General features: G+C 38.3%; 1 protein-coding gene across 1 annotated transcript in view; it reads right to left on the bottom strand.

Moving 5' to 3' along the window:
• Positions 1 to 24,534, bottom strand: part of pth1r (parathyroid hormone 1 receptor) — a 62,414-nt gene extending 37,880 nt beyond the window's left edge. The window contains exon 1 of the mRNA XM_043254140.1: positions 23,580 to 24,534. Coding sequence (XP_043110075.1) covers positions 23,580 to 23,654 — 75 coding nt within the window. The 5' untranslated portion in view covers positions 23,655 to 24,534. The remainder of the gene's footprint in view (positions 1 to 23,579) is intronic.
• Positions 24,535 to 25,560: the final 1,026 nt, after the last annotated feature.

Raw genomic sequence — 25,560 nt, 5'->3', positions numbered from 1 at the left:
ATTTGTCATGGCACAGGTTATAAAAGGTCATCTTATTATTGGGGTCTGAAACAGTTTTGCCAGTTAACTGAAAAATTAATTGACTCCATAAATCCCACTGAAAAGAGATTTATCTGGAAGGTTAATTAATTCTGTGACTTATATATAGGCATATGAACATATACTGAATTGTTCATAATTTATCTGAGGATAAGTCTAGCAACTGAATTATTTTATTTAATTACAGTTTTTAATGAATAGTGAAGATCATATAACCTTTCACTAGAAATGGAAATCTTTTGAAGCGGTTTGGCCTTCATTTACATGGCAATGTGTGAGTTTTCGAGGTTTGATCATCATCTGTACGCAAAGCCTTTCAAGAACGCAAAGGAAAATGGTTTTCTATTTTTAGCGCTGTATACATTGTTATGTCAACGTACCCTAAATGTCACAAATGAATTGCCGACATAGTATGTAGAATCATGTACGAAATCATGTTTTCGTTTTCTGTCTTGCCTTAATCATACACACAGAATATAAGAGTTTCTAAAAGCAAGATAAAATGGTTGCTTGAATGGGTTTTTATCTCGTGTTTACTTTTGTTAACACTATCGGTTAAGTTTAGTTTAGTTTACAGCACAGTACGTTCTTTTCAAATGCAATAAACCACTAACTTTTAGGTTAACACTTTAGTATAGGGACTAACTCTCTTTAGCACGCCTATTATTAACATGTTTATATGGTGTTTATTAATATATTCTGCACGACCATATTCCACATCCCTAATCCAAACTGAACTTAACTACAGTACTAACTATCAATAAGCAGCACATTAGGATTTCTTGTGGTAAATCTCATAAGGGGTGAATCCACCCCTTGTCCGTCTCCTAGATTCGATATTTCGTCCTTACAAATATCATTTGGCGTTTCTGGGTGTGACTGGTCACCTGGGTTGGCCTGTCAAAGCCAAAAAATCCAGAGCTAATGAGAACGAGATGCTTTGTCGAGATACACAGTTTCTGTGAGGTCACTTGAGTCCTCATCTAATACACGTCTTCCTCAAGAGAGCAACAAGCAGTCAGCAAACTCGGCATTCCTGAGCCTAATTCAATCGGATGTATATCATCCCGGTGCCATTCATAGCTGGCTTACATTACTCAAATAATATTAAATTGAGGCGGAACACAATGCAGGTCCTGCAGAGATACAGAAATAAGCCATTGGCTGCAAGGTGTTCCTCAATTAGGCTAAACAGACCTCCGATTGTGAGGCCAATGAGGCTGGCAAACAACGCACAATAACTGGCAGGATACTGATCGTCTTTACAGCTCTATCAAGATACTGAGCATAATTCGGGATTAAGCTTTCCCCAGAGGCGGATCACAAGTAATTAGGCTGCGCCTCACAATCATTTCTGAAAACTGTTCCCTCTCCGTTGGCTTGCCTCCCAGCCACCAAAGTAAACATTAGAGTCAAGGGGGAAGCTAAGATGTTCGAATTTATAGCATTTCATTCAAAACAGTCTTCTTTTTGTTAAACAGAGCTGGAGACAGTCCAAGGAGAAAACGAGAAAAATACACAGGGTATAAATACGCAAGGTTTTCGCACACCCTGTGTTTGAATGACACCGTGCATTTCTGTCTCAAAAAACCAAAGTGTCTTTTCAAGGAATATACCTCAACTAATATTGAGTTTACTGTATTTAGGCTTAAGAGAGCGGAGGATCCAGCTTGGCACTGTGTCACTTTATGATTTTATGAATAGGCTGCTGACTCCGCGTGACTCGTTAATACGAACGCAAATATTATATTATTTATAGCAGTATTTACTCAGTGGTATCACGGAAGTAGCAATGTGATTGTAAGAGGAATAGTTGAAGAGTGGCTTTAAATGTAGCTTGTAAACCAAAAAAAAAATCATGTCCGACTCGTGATGGGTGTTAGGTTTCTCCCATCGCTACGAGGCACAACTGAAAAAAAAAAAGATATATTATTAACACGTAAGCAAGACGCAGGTGAACATAATCAAGGAGACGAATCAAACACAGGAAAAGAGACCAATGCGGCAACTGAACAAATTGAAAATGAAGAGTTGTTGAAAACTTAAACATAAGAGTCCTTGGGAACACAAGAAACTTGACAGCAATCACTTTAAAGGTTTTAAACATATTATATATATTTTAAGGAACGTTTTCTCAAATTTGCTGATGTAAAATTGCACTGAAAGAAATTTTAACAAGCTACGAAAATTCAAACTGCTTAAAATATGTTTAATAGGTTTTCCCTAGATATTTAATTTTTAGTGGGAGGTGTCCAACAGGCTGTGAGTCATTTAAACAAATGATAAACAATGTAATGTTTTGTTGTTAAGCATCTTGCACTAATTACTTAATAATTACTATGCATGCGATTTCTTTAACAGGCTGGCTTATTTGTGCTATTTTCAAAATGCTACAGCAAAATGTTAACTATTTATTTTTACCTACATACACTTGAGTAGGGTTAAATGATCTAGAATGTGGTCATGCAAAATAAGGCATTAATATGTAATGGTACTTTGCAAATACTGTAGCTATTAGTATTCCCTTCTCTAAAGTATCATCTATTCATATTCGTATATGTTTTATGCTAAAAGTGATATTGATGAACAATTTATCGGACATGTTGTGTGTCAACTATAGTGATTTATATTAGGTTATTCTCACAAAAATGTACCATGGTAACCACAGTTTCCACCAAAATTGTTACATTGATTGTTTCTACAACAAAACTGTTGTAACTAAAAATAAAACAATACGTGTTATGGTTTTTATAGTAGTAACATGTTTTTAAAGAAAATGTAAAAGTTGCAATGGCATGTTCTAAAGGTCGCTTGCTGGCTCTAATAATAAAAAGTGCACTTCCAACATACAATAATAATATTCTAGTTTATAGATTCTCATGCCCCTACTGTATGGTATTTGTGTGGAAACCATGTAGTGATAGTGTGAACGTTTAAGCATCAAAGCAATAGATTTTTTGAATAAAACTGCATCATTCCAGGATCTGGAAATCATAATGATTTAATGCTGGAGGTGCCGCACATCTCAGTACATTTCCCAGTCTCAGTAACCCTTTCTGTGCAGAGCAGAGGGCTTTTGGCTATAGCTCTTTGTAACAGAACATGGCAGCACTGTTCACGTTAGCCGCACCTAACCAAGCAGTGGTCGAGCTTTTGCATCACCACTATGGGCAAACACAGTTAGGTTCCAAGATGTTTTGTTTGTCATCATTTCTGAGAAGCAAACTATGTACACAATATTTGCGGCCTTCAGTTTTTGGCAGTAATGAAGCAGATATTTGCTGCTGAGTTGACTTAACTGTGGTCATTGGCAGATTTTGCTCAAGCTTTCCCAGAACAATGGAAAGAAAACAATCAGCCAGAGAGTCACGAGACATATTATTTTATGTTCTGAACAGAAAATTATAGTATTTAAAAAAATTGCTTGCACAATAAAAGTGGTACTTGAGGTCCACTCAGTGCAACTATTCATTAATGTGCATCTTATACATCACCCATAACATACAGTTCTTGTTCGCTGGTAAATTTAGAGATTGAGAATTATGAATAGGCTTCATATTGGCTTTCATGGATCGGGCCACAATTAGGCATAAGAAAATGGGTTCTTCATTGGAGGAAAAATGGAGCAACAAATGATAAATATGGTCATAGAAAACACCAGTATGACGACTGCATCAACAAATCATCACTGCATCAGTCCAGGTGAGGAGCTATCTGGGAGAAAGTTTCCACCGGACTGCTATGGTTATATCCAATTGATTCACTGATATGCAGTATACCCATATAAAGGCCATATTTTCCACTGCAATAAAAGTCGGCATGTGGAATGCATTGGAAATGTTTTAAAAATGAAATATTTCTCCAAGCGCAATTCTGTTGTGGTTTAAAAATGAATGAATATACGGTATTAAACTCCGGTCCTCTCCACCGCATGCAGGACATGCAAACGGCACCTTCATGTAAAACATCCATCGAGGGTTTTATTATGGGTATTCAAGATTTATTTAGCAGATAACAAAACCGCCAAATTAAATACAACCTGTGCAAAAACAAGTCCCTTGTCCTCCTGCAAAGAACTGTTTCCCACTGAAGGACCCTTAAGAGAAAGAAAATGTTGTCATCCTGCTCTCAGTTCTGTATTATTTTCATTCTTCTATGAACCACAAAAGTTAGGCAGAAAGTTTTTCTCCAAAACAACGAAAAAAAGGGATAGCGCTTATACTGCCAAGCTGCAAAAAGGACAAAAACTTATGATGACCTATTTTAAGACTGGTATATTTACACACAGTGCTATGTAATGTGTAGTTTATGCAAAGACTGTAGCATGCTGAAAAAATAACATAGAATGCAGACTTGTAATTGACAAACCATTGTACGTTTTGTCACAAAGCGGTACCATGAGGAGTTTGAGGAGATGATCTAATTGCAAGTAGTGTTTATTAACAAAAACAAAACTCTGAACTCACAGCAAAAAACGCAGTACAATAGCTTATCACAAAAAAAAACAAAAAAAACATCAAGACTGTAATGGACAAAAGAGAACTGAATCATAGGGCTGTTAATATTTTGAAGAAAACTAAACAACAAACAAATTTATCCACTCGAAAGACTCACAGGAAGTGAGAACAGAAACAATGGAAAACAAATGCAAAGAGTCTTTTGGAAAATAGGTACAATGTGGGATATTTGGAAGACGAATGCAGAAGACACCAAGAGTCCAAGGTGACTCCAAAGGATTGAAGGATCAAGTTAGAACAAATGCCAGGGAACCATGGAGTCATCCATGTTGATTGGAACCTGAATAGATCCATGGTAGTACAATAAACAGCAGTAAATATCTTACAATGGTAGAGTTTTAGTTGTCATCTGCAGGATTGTTTAGTTGTCATCTGCTGGATTGTTTTTACAGATTGTTTTCTGGAAGTATTCCTGGGCCTATTTTCAATGACAGAATCATGCTAATGAGTGATGCAGTGTTGTCTGAGCATCTGAAGAACACAAGCATCCAACTAAGGTCCTCAGCCTTGTTCCTCAAACAAAGATTTCTCCAGTTTCTCTGAATCTTTTGATACCACAATCTTTTTATGCACTCTTTCACAGATTGGAGAGTCTCTCGGAGGGCTGGAGTGGGCTTGCTCATAGTCCCCCATCTTAGCCATCATGCGTTGGAGGGGGTAGTTTCCATTTGCCTTTGGGGATTGGTCTCTCCATTTTGTTTGTGCCTACTGGCTCAATGGCAGTACAGAGTACCCGGCCTTCTTGGGGTGTCTGGGATGGGTGCTAGAAAGTGCTCCAACCAGGGACTCCTTCGTTTGGTTGGACTTCAACGCTCTTGTGGGTGACTATAGTGACTCCTGGATGGGGTGTGATTGGGAGGATCTGTTGGCAGGTAATGAATCTGGACAGACTCGGCAGGCCCAAATCTACTGTGAAGGTCTTTTGGGAAAACAGCGAAAGAAGTAGGGCCAGGGAACTTGACAGAATCAGGGAGTCATCCATGTTAACTGGAACAGGTGAGAGGAAGGTGCTGGTAATTAGAGCGAGGCAAGGATCTAATCACAAGCAGCGCTGTGTTAACAAAAATCTGGAAAGCTGGAAACCATAGCAAAAACCCCAGCACAACAGCAACTCAAAAAAACAACAACAAAAAAACTTTAAGACAATACTGAACTAAAGCCAACATAGGGCTATTAATACACGAAATAGTGAGAACTAAACAAGAAACAGGTGTGCACGATTGGTAACTACAGAAGCACTGGAAGCTGGAAACTCAGCCACTGGAAATATACATAATAAGATGAAAATGGAAACGTTTTTAGATTAACTGCATGTTTAAGCTAAGGTAAAAAAAAGAATCAAATAATTTCTTTGTGAAAGCCGAAAAGAAAAAAACAACCAAATACCATGGTAGTAAATTAAACAGCAGTAAATATTTACACATCTAACCATAAAGGGAGCTAATTATGGAAATGCCAGTGTATATTTGTTTTCTCTAGTATATATTTGTTTTGGTATTTTGTACTTCTTTACACCCTTGCCTAACGTTTCCTTCCTTTTTGTTGGCATGCTTTCAAAATATCCCCTTTTTTTAAAAGAGAAGAAAGAGAGAGGGCAGTGATCTTGTAAATTATAGCCTTGCCATCGTGTTTTTAATGGCACGTCCACAATCTGGAAAAGACATGAATATGTTGCTTCTGACATATTGCACCACATGAATGTTCGAGCCGAGCGGCTTCCTGGACCTTATGAAGCCTGTGAGTCAGTGCCACTCCTCCTCAACTGTGCAATTTGCATTTGATGATAAAAACCACAGACCACAAGACTGGTTGTCCCTTGGAAATGCTCGCAAAACCACATTCTGACTTAGTGCAGCATTTAGTTCCCTAATTACAGTCTTGCCTTGGCCAGATACGACCCAAGAACGGCAGCTGAATTTGGTATGGAAACATTGTGAGTTGTGCGCTCGTGGGCCAGAAGTGGCCTCTCCCTCCGTTTTTTCCCCTGTAATTGAAAAAAATGTGTTTTTATCTATTATATAAGATCTTTTAATATACAGTGTGTTTCCTTGTTGGACACTGCCAACACAGCATTTTATTTTTCGTCTAAAGCTTAAAAAGCGGTTACATAAAGTGTAGAGTGGACACTAGGAGTTTTGCAATACCTTAATGGATATTTACAGCGCGTCATTCATTTGTAACTGCCCAGACAGTGGGTGGCTGTTTGTTTGTAACGGTGTCTGTGCGCTCGCTCACAGCTGTTAACCTGTATGTGGGCTTATTACAGCGATCTTAATGCAATGACAGAATAACCCCATCTAGATTATGGATTAGAATAGATGTTTTTAATTCCCTTAAGTGCTGTCTATTTTTGGGTACTACAGATGTTACGCTCTTAACTAAGATGCTAACAATGTGTTAACATAAAATTGTGTTTTATGGATGCATAAAACGACATTGTCTCTAAGCATTCCTGCTCAGCACATCAGTATACACAGATCTGGATTCTGAATCTAATTTTTCCTACTGTTGTAGCTGGATGCTCTGATAATTATGACATGTAGTCTGAAATTGCACCAAAGTTAATTGAAAGCAAAAGTGTCTTGATGTCAACAACAACCCTCCATTGTTTCCTTCAATATTATTTCTGAATCGCTGTTTGCTTTCTACAGCAAGTAAAACTGATGCTTTCTGTCTGTGCATCACTTTTCCAGTAAAGAAGAGTTGAGTAGACATCAGCAAGACATCAGAGCATTTACTCTGAAATATTACAGGTGCATTGTACTGGGTTCATTAAATTTTCAAAAGCCTAAGGCAGGGGACTGAACAGACAAATTAAAGGATTTTATGAAAGTAAATATGACTAAGGGTAAGTCTGAAAGCCTCCAAACAGATACATCCTGCAATAAATAGCATAAATGAATGATGACATGTCTGGAGAGAAAAAAGGAGACCACCAAAAGGTCTGTAGCTTCAGCCAAAGTCTCGGTTTATGCAATGTGACATTCAAATGGGAACACACACACACATAACAGTGGAAAGGTAAAATGCAAACATACTGCAAAGAAACAATTATTTGGACTATGGAATAATGTGCATCAGTTAATCACTCACAATAAGACCAGACACCATATCGGCCTAGATGCTAGTGTTGTTAACATCTCCATTATCGCATGTGAAGATGTTACTAATTTTTCCAACTACCCTCATTAATGCCCTAACAACTAATTCAAGCCCGGGAGGCATGCATTACAGTGTTTCTCATTTGAAAATGAGTGCTAATGTAATTAGCCGTAATATAAACATAGCCCAAGACCAAAACAAGCACTCTAATAAAGCTCACTTCTGTACGCTACTGTAGGATTTTAATGTCATTTGAAGGTCCCTAGCTGCAAACATATCGAAAATGCAGTGTGAAATTACACCAAGGCTTTGCTGTCACATCCTTTTAGTTGCACCTCTGGCGTTCTAACAAATAGCCCGTGCCAAATGACATGAAGGCTGAAACTGCCACGCAGCAAATAGCAGGAAGCACTGCCTGATATCATTATGCAGCAGGAGGACGTCAAGCGAGCGTCGACCCAATCGGCGCCGTTATCAAGCGATCTCCGCTGCCCTTTGGTCACTCTATGGCCTCTGTCAGGCTGCTTCCTAACTGCGCTCGTGAAAAGCTTTTCAGTGTAAAATGTGATAAGATGGTTCTGAGGAGTGACTCTCTGCCACAGTTTGTCTACAGCAGATACATTGACGTTATCTTGTTCACTGTGCAGTCTAAATGGGATTGATAGATCTTTGTGCAAATCATGAAAGATGTATAAATAAGATTATGACTCAAAGGTAACATTTTAAGCGATCTATTTGATGTTAGATGGTCTTTACTACCAGTTTTACATAGAAGTAGAATTCGGTGGTATGGTTAAGATGTAAGGTGTGGGTCATAAATACATAAATTAATTATAGGTGTTTTTTCAATTTTTTTTTTTTTTATATATATAAGTAATCTAAATACATGTGTGCTCACAATAAGTGCATTGTACCAAACAATTAATTAAAATGTAATTACATAGTAATTAAGACACCTAATATAAAGTGGGACCATCTATTCCAATTTCTTTCATTCAAATTATTTTTTTTAAAAGATTGCTAGTTGATATTTTAAATACGGGACTGGCTAACACACATTTAAAGAGATGATGCTCCTTAACTGGGCCCTAATTATGACACCCTACTCTGGGTTGATCATCATAACGTAACTCATTTTATTAGTTCAAAGTAATACATACTACGATGTGATACATATATTATAACTTTAGATATCCAATTCCACATAAATTCAGTACCTTCCAAATCTATTCGGAACGATTCATTTGTATCTATATCATTCTAAAGAGCACGTTTCATAATATATGCAAGCTGTTATCGCCGTGGAAGTTTCAAAGGTCAACGAGTCTGAAGTGTGTTAACTGCGTCAAGTGCACTTAAAACATAAATCAGGTTGATAATTTATGTATGAAAACAAACAAAGATATTTTTACTTCCATAGTATGAAAAAAAAGTCAATGGCTACCAGCAGCTGTTAGTTTACCCACATTCTTTTTTGTGTTCAACAGAGGATTTTTATTTTCCGGGTGAACTGTGCCTTTAAGAAAACAGCAGTGCCAAGTTGACTCAGTTTTTAGCTGGTCTTTTCACAAGTGCTGCAACGCTCTGTCCAAAAGCGCAGCCCGCTGTGAACTGGCAGAGGTCAGAAGAAGCAAGGAGATGTTTTGCGTAAGTGTCTGATTGGAGCAGAGGAACATGAGCGGAAGCACAGAGAGAGCACTCAGAGGTGAACGGTGGGCATCCCAATGGGAGTTAATCAGAGATTGCTTAATTATCAGGAGGTGTCTCTCATCTTTTTCAAAACATCCCACCCCTTTGATTAGCCAGTTAAATGGTCTATTGTAAGCGAACCTTGATGGCAAGGTCAAATGTATTTTGGTGTAGCTGTCAGGCTTTTTTTTTTCTTTAGCATTTACAGAGGGATGAATGAAACATTTCTAAAAACAAGTAAAAAGACGAAATAAAATAGAAAAATATGCCGCTTTTGATTTCCCTTTTGAGTTAAGATGAGCTCCCCTTCTATGACTACTGCTTACTAGCTTATAATTTTAAGCAAATTTCTGATTTGCATAAGTCATTTTGGCTTATGTTATTACTCCAGTATTACAACTTAGCTGTCTAATAATATGTTTCGGCAAAATTGGCTAAAACGAGCCAGTTTCAAGGACAATGATGTAGTGGCAATGTAAGTTTCGTGTTGAAATTCTACATTTCGGGATCACTGCATGTCGTTATCTCATTCAGGTGCTTATTGTTTAATGTACCTTGCTGTCAGAACATTACAGGCCTCTCCACTGTTAAACAATGCAATGTGGGAAGTGGTGTCAGACATCCTCAACTGTGCACCCAAAGCGAGTCACGCTGTGACGAATCATAAATCATCACTACCGTTTTATTTTTAGACAAATTGTTAAAGCAAGAAAAGATGCTAATCTGTTGCTTTGCTTTGATTAGCATGTTTTTAGGTTCTGTGAAATTGCACTTTATTCTGTCTGCGCACAGAGTACAGGGTGAACTAATCAGTATTCATACTTTCACATAAGATATTTGTAGATAACCTTTCCATGTTGTAGAGGATACAGATACAATTATTTAAAAAAACGTTAACTGAAATAAACACGCACACGTGTATGTGTATGTATATATATATATATATATATATATATATATATATATATATATATATATATATATATATTCATAAATAATTTCTAGATGAGACAAAAGTAATTTAATAAAGTCTAAAGTCAATAAGAGTAAAGTAGCTTGCATTGCAATCAACAAGCTTGAACTGCATACAATGGATGTTAAAGTTTATTTTCTGAAATTGTTTTTTTTTTGTAGTACTAACTTGTACACGTATCTTTGATATTTTTTTAAAAAGCTGGCCTGACCTCAAAGCAACACTATAACCCATTTCTTCCATATAGCATGTTTCACAGTGTGCCAAAGTCTAGGGTGGGACTCCTAGGTTCGTCCATCGGGACTTGATTGGACCACGAAAAAGTTTGCTACAAACTAGCATGTAGCCAAATGTTTGGAGGCGCAGGAAAATGAGAGGGATCTCTTACGTTGTTTATCTTTGACTCCATGAGGAAAAGCAGATTGTGTGTGTCAGTGAGCAGCCGTGTGGAGGAATGCAGGTCGTGGCACTGATAGTGTAGCATTTACAGCACATGCTCTCTGCATATATTAACCGGCAGTCACAAGGGCGCGGGGCACTGGATAAATGAACCCCAGTGTTTTGCTACATCGTCAGCGGAGCTCGCGCTCACACTTACCTGAATCACAAACCTTCCCTCACAGAGAGCAGCGCAAACCCAGAACTCTCCCGGAAATTTCCCACAGAAAGAAACGATGTGTTATCAACCCGCGTTACCACCTTCCCTGGGAAAGAATAGCCCTCCTACGTTACGCTTTCCTCAAGCGCAAAAGCTAGAAAGAAGCCAGGCTAAATAACTCGAGAGCTCATCAGTGCCAAGAGCATTATATAGCATCGAGGCCTTTCCTCTATCTGAAGATTGAATCACTTAGTATTTTTCCCGAGCCGCATTGAGTCTCCTGGCTGGAAAATCTAGAGCAGTGAACTGCATACTTACAAACTCCCATAAGCCCCTGAGGTTTGCAATGAAACTAATAAAGGTCCTTTTAAGAATCCCCCACCCAGGCCCTCTTCACCCCCTTCACGGACACCTCTGCCAAGAGTTTGGTGAAGAGGCTGTACACCTCCAGCACCACGGGTCCAGGATCCCTGAGAGCTATTCTTTGACTTGAATTCTTTGAGTAGGAAAAAAAAAGGTGGCGAAGCAAAAGTTCACGACTGCGAATTTTCACATGGTAACACTACTCTGTCAACCTGGGAGTTGTGGAATGCAGAGCTGCCTGGAATTCAGGGGCCGGGACATTGATAGGCAAACGCAGGAAAGAAGACAACGTTCACAGGGGACTGAGTCAAAGTATGCCATTCTGTCTGAACTGTCGTCGGCATGATCTACTGAACGGAGGGTTGGTGTAGAGATAACTCCATCAGTGTTTTAGTCAGCCTCGTCTCGTAAAAAACTACCTCTGAGCTCTTTTCGTCCACAGAGAGGTGCTAAAACACGGGTTCAATGCGTGAACCCTGGCACATTTATAGGTACGTACTTCTGTGTTTTTATTATATGTTGCATATCTGTGGACAAAATGTGCCAAAATCCAACTCTAAACCTACCTGACAGTGTTTACAAGTACAAAACTCACCTAAAAACACATGTCGCCGATGCAGCCGTGTCCTTTCAACTTCCTTTTCTGAACATCTGAACTGTTTTGTTGAATCGTAGTTACACAGGATTCGAACCAGAGCTCCTCACCTCACAAAAACATCTCTGAAAACATGATATTCGTTCAATTTGTGTGAAATTTGAAATTTGTGTGAAAAGGAATAAAAGGGGTCGAAATTTCCAGTGTTCATTACTTTTGTAAACTGCAGTGATATGTACTTGTACGTATTTCGTGTCTTGCTATAAAAGTGCGTCTACGTTTATGCCAATGAGACCGGGTAGGTTTTAGCAGCCCGTGGCTGTGAACGAGAACATGGCTACCAGCTGATTAACCCACTTGGTGCTGTTTAGCATTCCTGACATATATAACACTGACTTTTCTAAAGTAAATCTCCTTCATTGTGCTGCTTATGCTTTATTATTTGCTGGTTTGAATTGCTCAATCACACCCAGGGCCTAAAATTAAACACTCACCAAGAGCCAAATGGGAGTAAAATCAGTGTTGATGATTACGTGAAACAGTGTTACTCACCAGTTGGCTGGGTGTTAATTATATAAATATGTCATTTGTTGCACTGTGGGATTACACTGGGGAAAGACTACATAGCATTTCTAATTGTACAAAAGAAAAGATTGTTACTATATATATATGTGTGTGTGTGTGTGTGTGTGTGTGTGTGTGTGTGTGTGTGTGTGTGTGTGTGTTGTGAAAGTGTGTGTGTGTGTGTGTTTGGCAAAGTCAAAAATGTATTATTCTTTTTATTTTCGCATTGTTCATTAAAATACCTTCAAAATGATATGAAAATGACTGAGCTACAGCTGTTTGAAGGCAATAGTGGCATTTTCTAGAAAAATCAAGTTGAAGATTTAAAAATGGAAAAAATCATCAAGCAAAGTTGCATATTTTCCTCCCATCCTTTCCTTAATAATAATTTATATATTACTAATCACAATATAGTTATTTTTTATCTTTGTTATTAAAAGCCTACTCCTCTCAGAAAATGTACAAATAAAGATTATTGTAGATTTTTAATTAGTGTTTGGAGCACTGGGATAGCTAGAAGAGGGTTTAATGAACTCATTTTTGAAAACCTCAAATTTGACCTCAAAAACCTCAAGACTGACTTTTGTTTCACATATTTTTCCTGTAGCTCAAAATTAGCCGCATTCCGACTCGTTTTGCCAGCACAGGTCACGTATGTGTGCGAAAGCATCTAATAAAATACAATTACAATATCATAAATTGAGGTGTCAGATGGAAAAGCTGAAAAGTACGCCAAGCAGCAAAGAGAAGGTTTATCAACGCATCTTGACATGTTTCCCTAGTACCTAAAACAACTATCCTCTTCACGCAATCCTTCTCTACGTATCCTTTTGAAACCTGTCATCTGCCCACATACATCATCTCAACCACACACAGAAAAAAAGCCGGATTCCTTTTAATAGCAGGTCTTTGCAAAAGCCTTTGCAAAAGTCAGCTGCCTCCTACTTTCTGAGATAATGATCGTTGTGTCTTGGCTGTGTGTGTATTTGTATTTTTTTTTTTTTAATGCCATTTTCACACTTGGTTCAATTGCATGGACTGAAACTGAGCTCAGTTGCACCATCCTCCTCCTGCCCCAACAGATCTTTTGGGTACTTTGGGTACATTGTACTTTCGGGTAAGAACCATGGTGCGTTTGCATCATCAACATGAGCAGCAGTGTGAAAACTAATGGCAGCTGTCTGCCACTACAGCTACGTTTATTTGTAGTAGAGATGTCAGGCAATTTATTAATTACACGATGAGCCAATTAATTAAACAAATCACTTTAAAGGGCTACGAACACAATCGTGTATGTATCGCGCAGTAGCGTATGCATTAAAAAAATAAAGCGGTTAGGTATAATAAAAATAGAGGTGGCATGAATGCATTGTTTCCAAGATTTTTTGGAAACTAACCTACTTGTTTAAATGAGTGGTTGATTCAGAAGTGACTGCCTTGATATGAATCACTGACTCACTCAGTTCATTCGGTATTAAAACACCAGTGTTAAATGCTTGGAAAGGCACAATGCTTCTGCTGTGGCTTAGGTTTGGTTTTGCTGCAAAACTAGACAATACTGGGTCTGAAATGTAACAACTCTGAGATGTGCAGATATTCTACTTTTGCTTGTGCGATGCTGATAAACTATACCATATATTAATATGGAGCATTAAAATAAAAGCTATCGCATCTGTACGCCAGAATGGATTTCACTCATATTAACTTCATAACTACAGATGAACACAAACAGGCCGTACCCTAACCCACCTTTTAAAGCAAATCGCCGGGTGGGCACCTAAGATCAGAAAACGTCTTTTATACAAACTGACATCAAATGGACTTGGGTCCACACCAACGAGTAAAAGTGCCCGAGAAAACATTCAGCTAAGTTATCAGTCTAATATAATTTCCCTAAATATATGTGATATGTTTTCATTATTTACGACAAACTGGATGCCCAAAAAAATCATCAGTCGCCAGCAAGGAGACGTCAGTATATAAAGCATAAAAGAAATGCATGAGGCCCTTTACTCACGGCTCGGCACATCGTGGACTCCATCCAAAAACCTGACAGGCAAAATGCTTCTCGTTGAAATATTTGTGCTAGCTGTGTCACCTATTTAGTTTGCTGTAAAACTGGCATTGAGTTACTCACACTCCAACATTCTTTGAGTGGAAAAGGTGGGGGGAAAATCCTCGCAAAGGTCACGGGAAGTCAAGTAAACAACATTTTCCTGAGTCAAATACTGCCATCGTATTGCCTTGCCACGCCAGTGAAACTGAGGCCTTAACTATTAACACGAGCATTATGAGCTCTGAGTCATGAACCGCTGCCAGGACATGCTGTATGTCGGTCCAGAGAGCGATATTTCTCTTAATGTCTCTATCATCCAGAAAGAAAGATAGAGTTCCCAATCGAGGTATATTTTATGCTTAGCGAGAAGTATTAGGCTCTCATAGAGGAATGCTGACTGCTTAGTGGGTGTAAGTTTTATGCACACAGATATTCGTCCACACAATGGTAGAACTGACATGCAATGACCCTCGATCAAAACACTGATCTTAACTTCATCAATTCACGGAGCTTCTTGGTAAAAGCTGTTTCTGACACAACAACATATACAAACATTTATTAAGGTATTAATGAATGCTTGGTGGAAAGTACAGCATTTGGATGAGCACAACGCCCAGGAAATGCTTTGGATTATGTAAAAAATAATTATCAGAAAATTCTTAAAAACACTGTTATAACTACGAATTAGAATTTATGCAAATAGGAGGAGTTTAAACAACACCAATTTCAGCTAAAATCTGAAAACGTTTTACGTGTTTTGTCCGGTCATTTACACTGCGTTGCCATTTTGGAGGCCTATAAACCAAAACAAAAATGATCAAATAAAGCAAATAAAAATGATGCCATTATGACTTGTTTCTTAACAAAGTGACCTGGCATGGTTATATATCTCCTTTAACTATCATTCATGTTGTATTGATATATTTAACAAAATTATTTGAATATTTATTTATTAGGCTGGTAGGGTGTTTTGTTTTGTTTTGATACTAAATAAAGTAATTTATTCTCAGAAAAGTTGGGGATGACAGGTTCTGACCGTTCAATCCTTGAGAGATTATGAATCAAGAGTGAAATTCATATTATGAAATAGAAATGATCACTGTTCCACTATTATTCTAGCCAACCAAGTTTCCTAATATTAAAAAATGCCTGCAGCGATTGCCACTGTACAGGAATGAGTTAATTAACTATGGTAAAGACGTATACTACTTATAACGATGAATTGTCACTTTACTCTAAATTACATTTACTTTAAATTTGAATTTTAGCATCTACATCCGTATGAACAGCAAAGACTAACTCACAAGAGTAAAAGAGTAAAGAGTAACTCACAACATACTCATTTGCTTCCCACTAACACCTGGGATCTGCTGTCAATATGAAAGGTCATTTATATCTCTGGTCAATGACAAACCATGCACAAGCAAGTAATTAGCAGAGGGGGACAAATTATAACATGTCCTGGAGCTACTATAGCACTAAATGCTCTGTCCTATCCCAGTTTAATGTGTAGCATCAATTATAAATGAGCCACTGGTAGCCTGATTTCCCGAAGAGCGTACGTTCTTTGAATCTGTGCTCAGTTTGTTTGACCGCTCCGGCCAGTCCAGGACCGCGCTTCGGCTCGGCCAATGGTGTGCGTGTGAGTCAGGAGTTTCTGTTCGTCTGACCAATGGGAGGATTGTGGGAGTTCTCAGGAGACCTGTTATTTCCCCACTACACGGACCAGCAGTACCAGGATTTAACGGGACATCCCTACAGCGACACCATTCTGAGCTTAAAATGCAATTAAATGGAAAAGAAAACATTACAACTGACACACTGGTTTCTCTCACCAAACGCTTGAATTGGAAGGTTACAAGGCATGAATTCAGAAAAAAAAAGTCTGATTGCAATCATGACGGTTTGTACCTAGTAATAGACGCACAAATGGAAGGGCCAATCAGTGGGAGTTCTTCCTGAAGGTCAAAGCTGTCATAGTAACTGTGAAAACGCTGCTGATAAAGTAAAGCCATCTGCACTGTCACTTTACAGTCCCAATCCAGCCCAAGCACATGAACACAACTCCAGCGTTTGTTTGGTGGGAAGAGCTGGGGAAGAAATATGGGTGGGCTAAACAACTTTAAAGCAAAAGCAGATCAATTTGTGTAGCTGCAATGATTCATGTTACACAATTGGATGTTCGGTTCACTTAAACGCGCCAGTTTTTTAGGCCATATGTCTGGAAGAGATAGCAATGGTATGAGGGGAAAAAATGAAACGTTGTGCATACTATATATGGTGCTTATGAGTAAGAAGACTACAGAAGAAACATAAAAACAAAGCGCAACACATTATTTTGAAGCCACAATAGGCAGCACAGTGGCTGCAACGATAATGATAATTCAAAGACAATATATTCATTCAAATAGTGTTGATATAAAGGTTCGTATAAAAACATATTTGACATGCATGAGTAACGTTCATTTATTTTAAAGAACCTACAGTATGTGAACAAACAGCTGCATATAGTAAATGGAGAAATCATGAAATTAAGTCACAATAAATATCATATTTTAGATTTTTCTGTTTTGTTGAGTGTTCAAAACAACACTACATCATGACTTACACTTTTCATTTGTAAAAGAAGCCAATTTACTTAGAAATTACTAAGTACTAAGACTGCTGATGCGTCCAAGAAAACGCTTAAGTTTTTATCTCAAAAAATATTTATTTAAAGCATTTATTTTAAAAAAAACCCTCTTTTGAAGAAGAAAGTATAAATCAATCATTCGTTTGTTCAAAGGACTTCTGAAAACTTCATTAAAAATAGAGAAATACTTCTTTGGGTAATAATAAGAAACTCTCTGCACATGTGCTTCAGTTTAAAGAAGAGATGAAGTGTGTGTAGTGAAGCCAGTATCTGTTGCGATGGCAAAATTTGTCCAAATTATGCAAAAATGGATTATATGTATAACACTTTACAATAAAGTTTCGTTTGATAACATGATATACAGCATTTATTTATGTTGGTTTATGTTACGTTTAACATTCACTAACACATTAAAATCCAAAATTGTATTTGTTAACGTTAATGCACTATGAAATAAACATTTTACAAAGGTTAATAAATGCTGTAAAATATAATGTTCATTGTTAGATCATGTTAGTTAATGCATGTTAGACCACCCGCGTACAACTGAATTCATAACGTATTACACAAAATACATTTGTGCCACTAGTGGAACAGCTGGTGGTTTATCATCAGATTATCAGACTTGATTTGAGTACTGTACAACCACTGACCAGTGACACTGAGGACCACAAAACCCTGGATCACAAATCCATTATTGAGTAGTATGTCTACAAAATACATTGTATAGGTCAAAATCGTTCTTTTTTCTTTTCTGCCAAAAATCATTAGGATATTAAGATCATAATCCGTGGAGATTTTTCTGTAAATTCCTTACCGTAAAAATGATTAAAACTTCATTTTCGATCAGTAATATGCATTGCTAAGGATTGCCTTTGAACAATTTTAAAGGCAAATTTGGCCCTTACGACTTTGTGCTCCAGAGTCACTCGTTCAAATGAATGAATGAGACTTTTCGATGCTTTTAGTTACTCTTCGGAGCAGCGCTTCTAGGAAGTAAGCGTGCAGTATTGTTGTATTGCGGATCCTTGATCATGCTGCGCATGTTTGTATTCATAGAGTTTATACTCATTCACTATACACGCTAGCTGTGCCAAAGCAATTGCAGTTCTTTATCATGCTTATATGTTGTTCCGAACAAAGAGGGACTGCGTTTTATTTTCTATTATTCTTTTGATTTTGCAATTTATTCTGAATTCATTATCCGTTCTGTTTCCAATAAGGCATTCAGCTTCAGTCACATTCCTGGCATAGATTTATCTGTATGACTGATTGACTCGTTTTAAGCAGTCAATAATAAATAATTACGTTTAGTTAGGTCTGAAGAATCAAACGTAGAAGTTGATTATAGGATGATTATGGAATTATTAGAAATAAAAAGACAATGCATGTTGACATCTGAACCTATTCCATCCAGCTGTACAATTTCTTACTTTTAGAGCAAATACTGATATATAAAATCACACAATGGTTACATATAAATCTGTATACATTTATATTTAAATTTAATTTATCCAGGCGATTGTTGCATTATTTGTTTTTAATTTGAAAAGACAAACTGTTCTTTGGTGACTATCAACGGTTCATTTGTTTGTTTTGATAATTCATCACACTTATCACAATATGAAAAAAGGATTTTATCATGACTTGCAGCTCAGACTAAGACCTTTATTCTTTGTGCACAGTGCTGTAAGAAGACCGTTCAGGCCGGATATGAGAAACTCAAACAGAATGAAACAGCGCAGGAATCTCAAGATGTGTTTTAATAATAGTAAATTAATTTCACAATATATAGCCACTGACTTCCAAAGCCTATACACAAATATATGTGTGTGTGTAAGTGTACACCTGGTATTTATCACGTTATGGGGACCAAATGTAAGGATAGTATAGGATAGGAATACCAGTAAATTTTCACATTGTAGGGACATTTTTGTTTCCCATGAGGAAACAAGCTTATAAAGCATACAGAATTGAGTTGGAGTAGGGCAATAACTCTAGTTTGTACAGTCATTATAAAAGTCCTTACGCCTATGGAGAGTCCCCATAAAACATGGAAACACAACATATACATACATATACACAGCTAGAGAGATCGGCTCCTGAAGCACCCACATGACTAGTGCCCCGATCTCACCTCCTGCAGTAAGAGGGACCTGCAACATGACTTTCTGTTATTGTCATTTTGGCAAAATTTGAAGCCTGGGTGATAGGTCACAATATTTGTCTCCAATGACAAGAGAATATAGTGTCCTCGCTGTTATTCCGTGGACAAATATGCATCCAAAGAGTAGCAAAGTGACAGCTTAGTCATATGCCGGGCATTAGTTGCATGCCGTGGCTCCTGAGAGTTGCATTTCCTCTTTAATAAACGGAGGAACATAGTGAGTCACTTTCGTCCAGACAACATTTTCTGTAATAAGGCATGCTGGGTGACCCACTGAGCATTGTATTGTATCTGATTGGGACTGAGTGGTTCACCTTCACCTTCAGAGTATCCACAACTAGATCCTTGCCCTTTAAAAACGGCTTAGATGAGAAGTCAGAATGGTGCACTTGGGTGATTTTATATTGCACACAAAGTGTGAAATCATGCAATAAAGGATTTTAACTAAATCGATTACAAATGTGCTGATGGTTAACAATACTGTTTTATTTAAATTGTGCTCTAAATACAGGTTTGGCTGTGCTAGAATGGTGTCTACGATCACTGTGTTTCAGTGAGTGAATTAAATGAATTCAATCTCTGAACACACTCAAGTTCAAGGTGGTAGTTCAACAAAAAGTGCATCTAATCTCCACACAGGCAGGAATTCACTTCAGAAATGAACAAAGGTGTTTGTTTGATGTATGAAAAAACAACTCAAACTGAAAGATGGGGGAAATGAAAGAGCAGTGGTCCATCCCTCAAGTAGAGGTCAGGACACTTGAAGACTTTAAACAGTAATTCAGCCGAGCTGCTTCCACAACTAAACACAATGTTGAAAATTTGTAGAAAGTGACTGAAACTTTTAAGTTGTAAATGTTGATTTGGTGCGCTCTGTACTTGCGCTACAGAAAGCAACAGTTTGGAAATCTGAGTGTCAGTGAAAGAATGTTTTTCCGTCTACTAAAGACCAATCGTAGCAGCTGCTTTCCCTCATGCATTTAGAAAGGTGTCATAATCTCTCTCTCTCTCTCTTTTCCAGGGACTCTCATTTGATCACGTTCGGGCTTTGCACTCAGTTATTTAGGGGGGAGTTTTTGAATATATGCAGTATATTATCAGACGTTACGCACAGCAATCTTTTAGTCATAAGTTGGTATAACTGCAAACTTACTATTGAATGCACAGCTAAAACCCATTCACTTTTGCAAAGACAGTGAAACAATGTGGATTTATTTTGCAACATCATACCTAATGCAATTAGAAACCAACATTCGTTTACAAACCTAAAGGGATAGTCCACCTGCAAATAAAGAATCTGACTTCTGTAGTACAGAAAAAAGAAACATAATATGGAAGTCAATGGGCACAGCGAACTGATTTTTCTGTTTTGTTTTTTGGTGAACAGTGTCGATGCACGCAAACAGCTATAAGATAAAATAATGTATTAGCAGCACATAAAAAAGTTGAGCTATGCAAGTTGGCTAACCAAGGATAACAGTTCTGTTAGACCTGCTGGAAAATCACATTGGGTTCTGGAAAGCCACATATAGCAAACACAACTTTTAGCACCTACAGTACTAATCAACTACATATAGTGACAATCTAACCAAGCAATGTCCTAAAAAGCACTCAAAAGGTAACGTAGGGTACTTTTTAAATCAGCTCTATTCATTACCTGCAGCATCTAATGCAATTAGGAGCAGCTCCAACATGTTTGAAGTGGCACCTTATTACCTGCTCTAACAAAATAGTCCGACGTGCTTAAACTGTTGGTTTCTTAAATGGCAAATGAAGATTTTGTATGTCTCCTCTGAAGTTTAAAACATATTACATAACGACTGCATATACAATACATCCTCACTCCCATGTAGTCTAAACCCGAAGACGCACCTTTAATGTTATTATTAAGATGATAAACTACCCCAGTCATCAGCATGTGGACAAAAAAACTTTGGAAATTGTATGGGAAACTTATCAGCATTGAAGTATAATGTTAGTGTAATTTAGTCATTAAGACATATGTAATTATATGGATAATTTTATTTTCACTGCACTATTTTTAACCTCCATTCCTAATCCTAATATATAATATAAATCTAAAACAAAAAATAAAGCAGGTATAATTGCAATAAAAATGAAAAAAAAAAAAAAAAATATATATATATATATATATATATATATATATATATATATATATATATATGATTATCACTGTCTCCTTTGGCCTTAAAAAGGCCAAATTACAAACACATTCAAAAATTGCCGCCAAAAAAAGCATTAAATCAGCTTTGATTGTGATGCTGAATTAACAGAGCAGGTTTATTTTTAGCAAATAAAACATTAAGTTTCATATTTCATGGCTTCACAAGACTTGGAAAGCACCGCGCCGCATTTACTTTCGGTTACTTTTTGCCTTAAATAACTGTGACTGTACTTTTATCTGCCTGTAATGTGCTTTAAATCGATGAGACGTGTTTAAGTTTAGGGTAAGCGGTGCCAGTCCATCATACAGGCAATACAGAGCGTCGGTCGCCTGGGGCCCCAACACGCCCGCAGGGCCCCGCAGGGATATATACACAGTATGGTTTTAGCACAGTTACTGCCAAATAAACATTCTTTGTTCTCCATTAACAAAATGCGATCGGCTCACCAGCATACGACAAAAACAAGCAGGCATACGAGGACCTTGTCTTTAAAAACACAGACCACGCTCTACACATATAGTGTATATATAATATAAGCTTTTAATCACCAGCTGAAAAATAGCTGATAAATAAGTTTAATCACAATCATTAACAAACGCAGCAAACATTAAATATTCTGCAATCTCCAAAACTGTACTGTAGCCTCACTGGTTTATGGTTTATGTATTATTATCTTTCCTTACAAGTGCTCAAGATGCCACAAATGCACAAATTGGGCCCCAAAAAAGATTGCTTCGTGGCTATTCGAGACACTCTCTGTGTTTAAAGCAGCCTTTGGAAAGCAGATCTGTGCAATGAATTCAAAGACTGTCAACACAAACGTGAAAAAAAGCCAAATGAAACAAACAAATCTGTTTTTTTTATATATCTGCTCTTAATGAGGTATGAAGACGTTCATTACATTTATTAATGTACTTTTCACTGATTTGACCTCCGTTCACTTTTGCACACAGTTCTGTCCATACATCACATTCATATAAAGTTACTGTACATCAGTCGTACAACGCAGTTATTATGCGAAATTAAAACGATGATATTAATCGCTAAATGATTTGCAAATTATTATTTGTCACATCGCTATTTAAGCGACCTGATAAAAGATGAAAGGTGGTTAAAAAATAGCCAAACACTTAAATAACGGCGTTCAGTCATGGCGTTATTCTTCACGCATTCATCTAGTTGGTGTTTTGTTTTTTTTTAAATTTCAGTGCAGTTGTCACGTCAGTGGTTATTCAGTTTTAATGCTGCGTCAATATTGGAGGGACCTATTTTCATGATCTTGCCGGTGGCCCCACAAACCCACGGGTCGGCCCCGGACGTAGGGCTTGGGTTTGGCGTTATCTGAAAGTTCCCAGTTGCTCCACGCAGCGATGCCTAGAGCGCTTTTGGCTTTCCGATGGTGACGCTCAAGGCACTTGACGGTCCTTCCGTTTCTGAGAGCAGCTCGGTAAAACAATACAGCGGTGACTTGTAATTGATCTTGCCTACGCTGAGAAACAATGCGCAGCCTTCCTGCTCATTCTGTGACAAATTGCAGCTTTCGCCGTAGATTGGCTTTAATTATACGGCGCACATCTGACTGCGTGAACTTCGTGAAAAGCGACATCCTTTACCTGCCACATCACCGAGGGTCACCGTCCATCACCATTGAGTCCTTTTTTTATTTAATAAGGGCACCCCACCATATCCAGCCACTGCTGTGAACGTACAGTATAATATTCACATCTGAGAGCGCTGATGGATTCAGAGGATGACTATAAGGTTTCGCCAATGCATCATAAGATGTGTTTTGCGCTCACTTCGTATGGACTCTCAGGTTGGAGGTCGAATCAGGAGCATAAACGACTGCTACGTTCAGCAACAGAGTAAAACACGACAGAAAGGCGTAGTATTTTAATGAGTCTCAACGAGTTCAAAGAAAGAGAACGAGTCTAAATGTCACGTAACATTAATCAATTCGCCTCGTGTCTCGATTCTTGCAGTTTTCGGTAATAGGTGTCACTCTGGATAAGAAAGTCGCGGGCTATCAGTAAGCGGCATTCATTTCATAACCAGAGAACTGAAAAGGGGGGGGGGGGAGAAAAAGAAAGAAACTTACCAGACCGTAGACGAAACTCAGCAAGGTGCCGCAAAAGACTAAACCTAAAGTGTGTACTATGAGCGTGGCTCCCATCCCGACAAGTTCGCGCGGACCGATGTCAGCTTGAATGGGCTTTCTCTGGTGTTTACTTGTGTTAAAAAGAGCCAGTCATTTCTCCTCTGTCCGCTCCCCTCCCATTACATCGCCTGCTTGTAAAATTATGAATATTTTCTCACGGCTTTTCCTCGCAGGCTCGATTCAAACTGTCCCCAGTCTCTCTCTCTCTCTCTCTCCGCTCGCGTTTTATTTCTCTGCATCTGTCTGCCTCTTTTTTTCTGAAATTACATCCACATGTCAGAACTATTTACGTCCCGCTCCTTCTGCGGTAGGAAGTTCAAATGATTCTTTGTGGAGTAGAAACCGACACTTTATTTTTAGGTCTTTAAATTTCCCTTCAGCCTCGCCGTAAAAAAAAAAAAAAAGCGACATAATAAAGCGGTGTCCCTCAGGCTCAGCCTTCGTTTTTTTTCTCTCGGGACATCAAAAACGGCGAAAGAAACGGTTTTAACGGAGACTGATGGAGCGACGCGGCGAGTCTAACAGAAACGCGCGCCACAATAAAGGGGGGAAAAAAATCCTTTTTTTCAGTTTAAGCGTCTCCGGTGAAACATGTCACTTCTTAGTGATTGCAAACGTGACTCATTTGCCGTTTCGAAACGAACTGGAAGTTTAGCATCTGCTAGACTGACATGCTCGCCGTGGATCTGACAGCCGCGTTAAAGCGACGGCGCTAACGTTAACTGTGACAAAGTAGGTAAATGGGATTTTTTTTTCAGGAAAGAGTCTACGTCTACTTCACGTTTAACGTCGAGCCGCAGCTGAAGAAGTTCAGCGTGTCTTTCACGATCGTAAGTTTAGCGGTCCTCGCTGACAGAACGGCTCCGGACGGCGGACGTCGGTAACCCTCGCCGAACCTCCGAGAGGAGAACGCGTTGAAGAAGCGGACCGAAAGAGGCAGGTATCGCTGACAGGCGTGAGGGCTTTTGATTGGCTCGCGGGGGAGTGGCGAGGGCTCTGATTGGCTGGCGGTCTCCGGGGTTCCGTTACACCTCGATTCCGGATGGCACGCGCTTCCCGCCCCTTTCGCACAAGCTTCTCATTCAGTGCCGGGCTCGATGTTGGCAGGCGAGCGTTTCTTAGCGGTCCGCGTCGACGCCGCGCGATCCAACCGATGAAATTATGCAAATACAATACGTTTGGACTTCGCTGGCGTCTGAAACGCATCTTTCAGCGAGGTCTTAATATTTGCTTTTTCATTAAAAACATTCTTGAACAGTCAGTACAGCCCGCTTACGATAACATCTCGGTTTACCCACCTGGCTTCATTTATATCATTCATTTTTGTTATTATGCGGCCTATAGCCTACATTTATTTGACGCACACTTTTATTTTGAATAAAAGAGCACGTTGCATTTTAAGGGCACCATCATGCAAAAGCTTGTGTTCATTGGATTACCATGACAGTGTGTTTCACATGATCAGTTTTTGCATTATGTTAGTATTTGTTCAAAGACACACTGGACATATCTGGCATCTACTTCTGCATAATTTGATGTGTGAAGTACCCTAGAAATTAAGTATAATTAAGGAATAGTTCACCCAATAATGGATATTCTGTCATCATTTGCTCATGCATTGTTTTTCTATGTTGAGCACAAAAGAAGATATTTTGAAGAATGCCGGTAACCAAACACTTGATTGTACGCATGGAAGTCGATGTAAAAAATACTATGGAAGTCAATGCGTGCAATCAAGTGTTCGGTTACCATGATTCTTCAAAATGTCTTCTTTTGTGTTCAGTTTTTTGTATGCATTGTGTGTGTGTGTGTGTGTGTGTGTGTGTGTGTGTGTGTAACTTGTAGGCTAATCGTGATGCTTTAGAGTTTTAAAGCTTAAAAAGGGGGTTTGAATTAAACACTATGGGGAAATGGTGAAAAA

Source organism: Puntigrus tetrazona, chromosome 2 (assembly GCF_018831695.1).
Source record: "Puntigrus tetrazona isolate hp1 chromosome 2, ASM1883169v1, whole genome shotgun sequence".
Taxonomy (NCBI): domain Eukaryota; kingdom Metazoa; phylum Chordata; class Actinopteri; order Cypriniformes; family Cyprinidae; genus Puntigrus; species Puntigrus tetrazona.
This window is presented reverse-complemented; position numbering and strand designations above follow the sequence as displayed.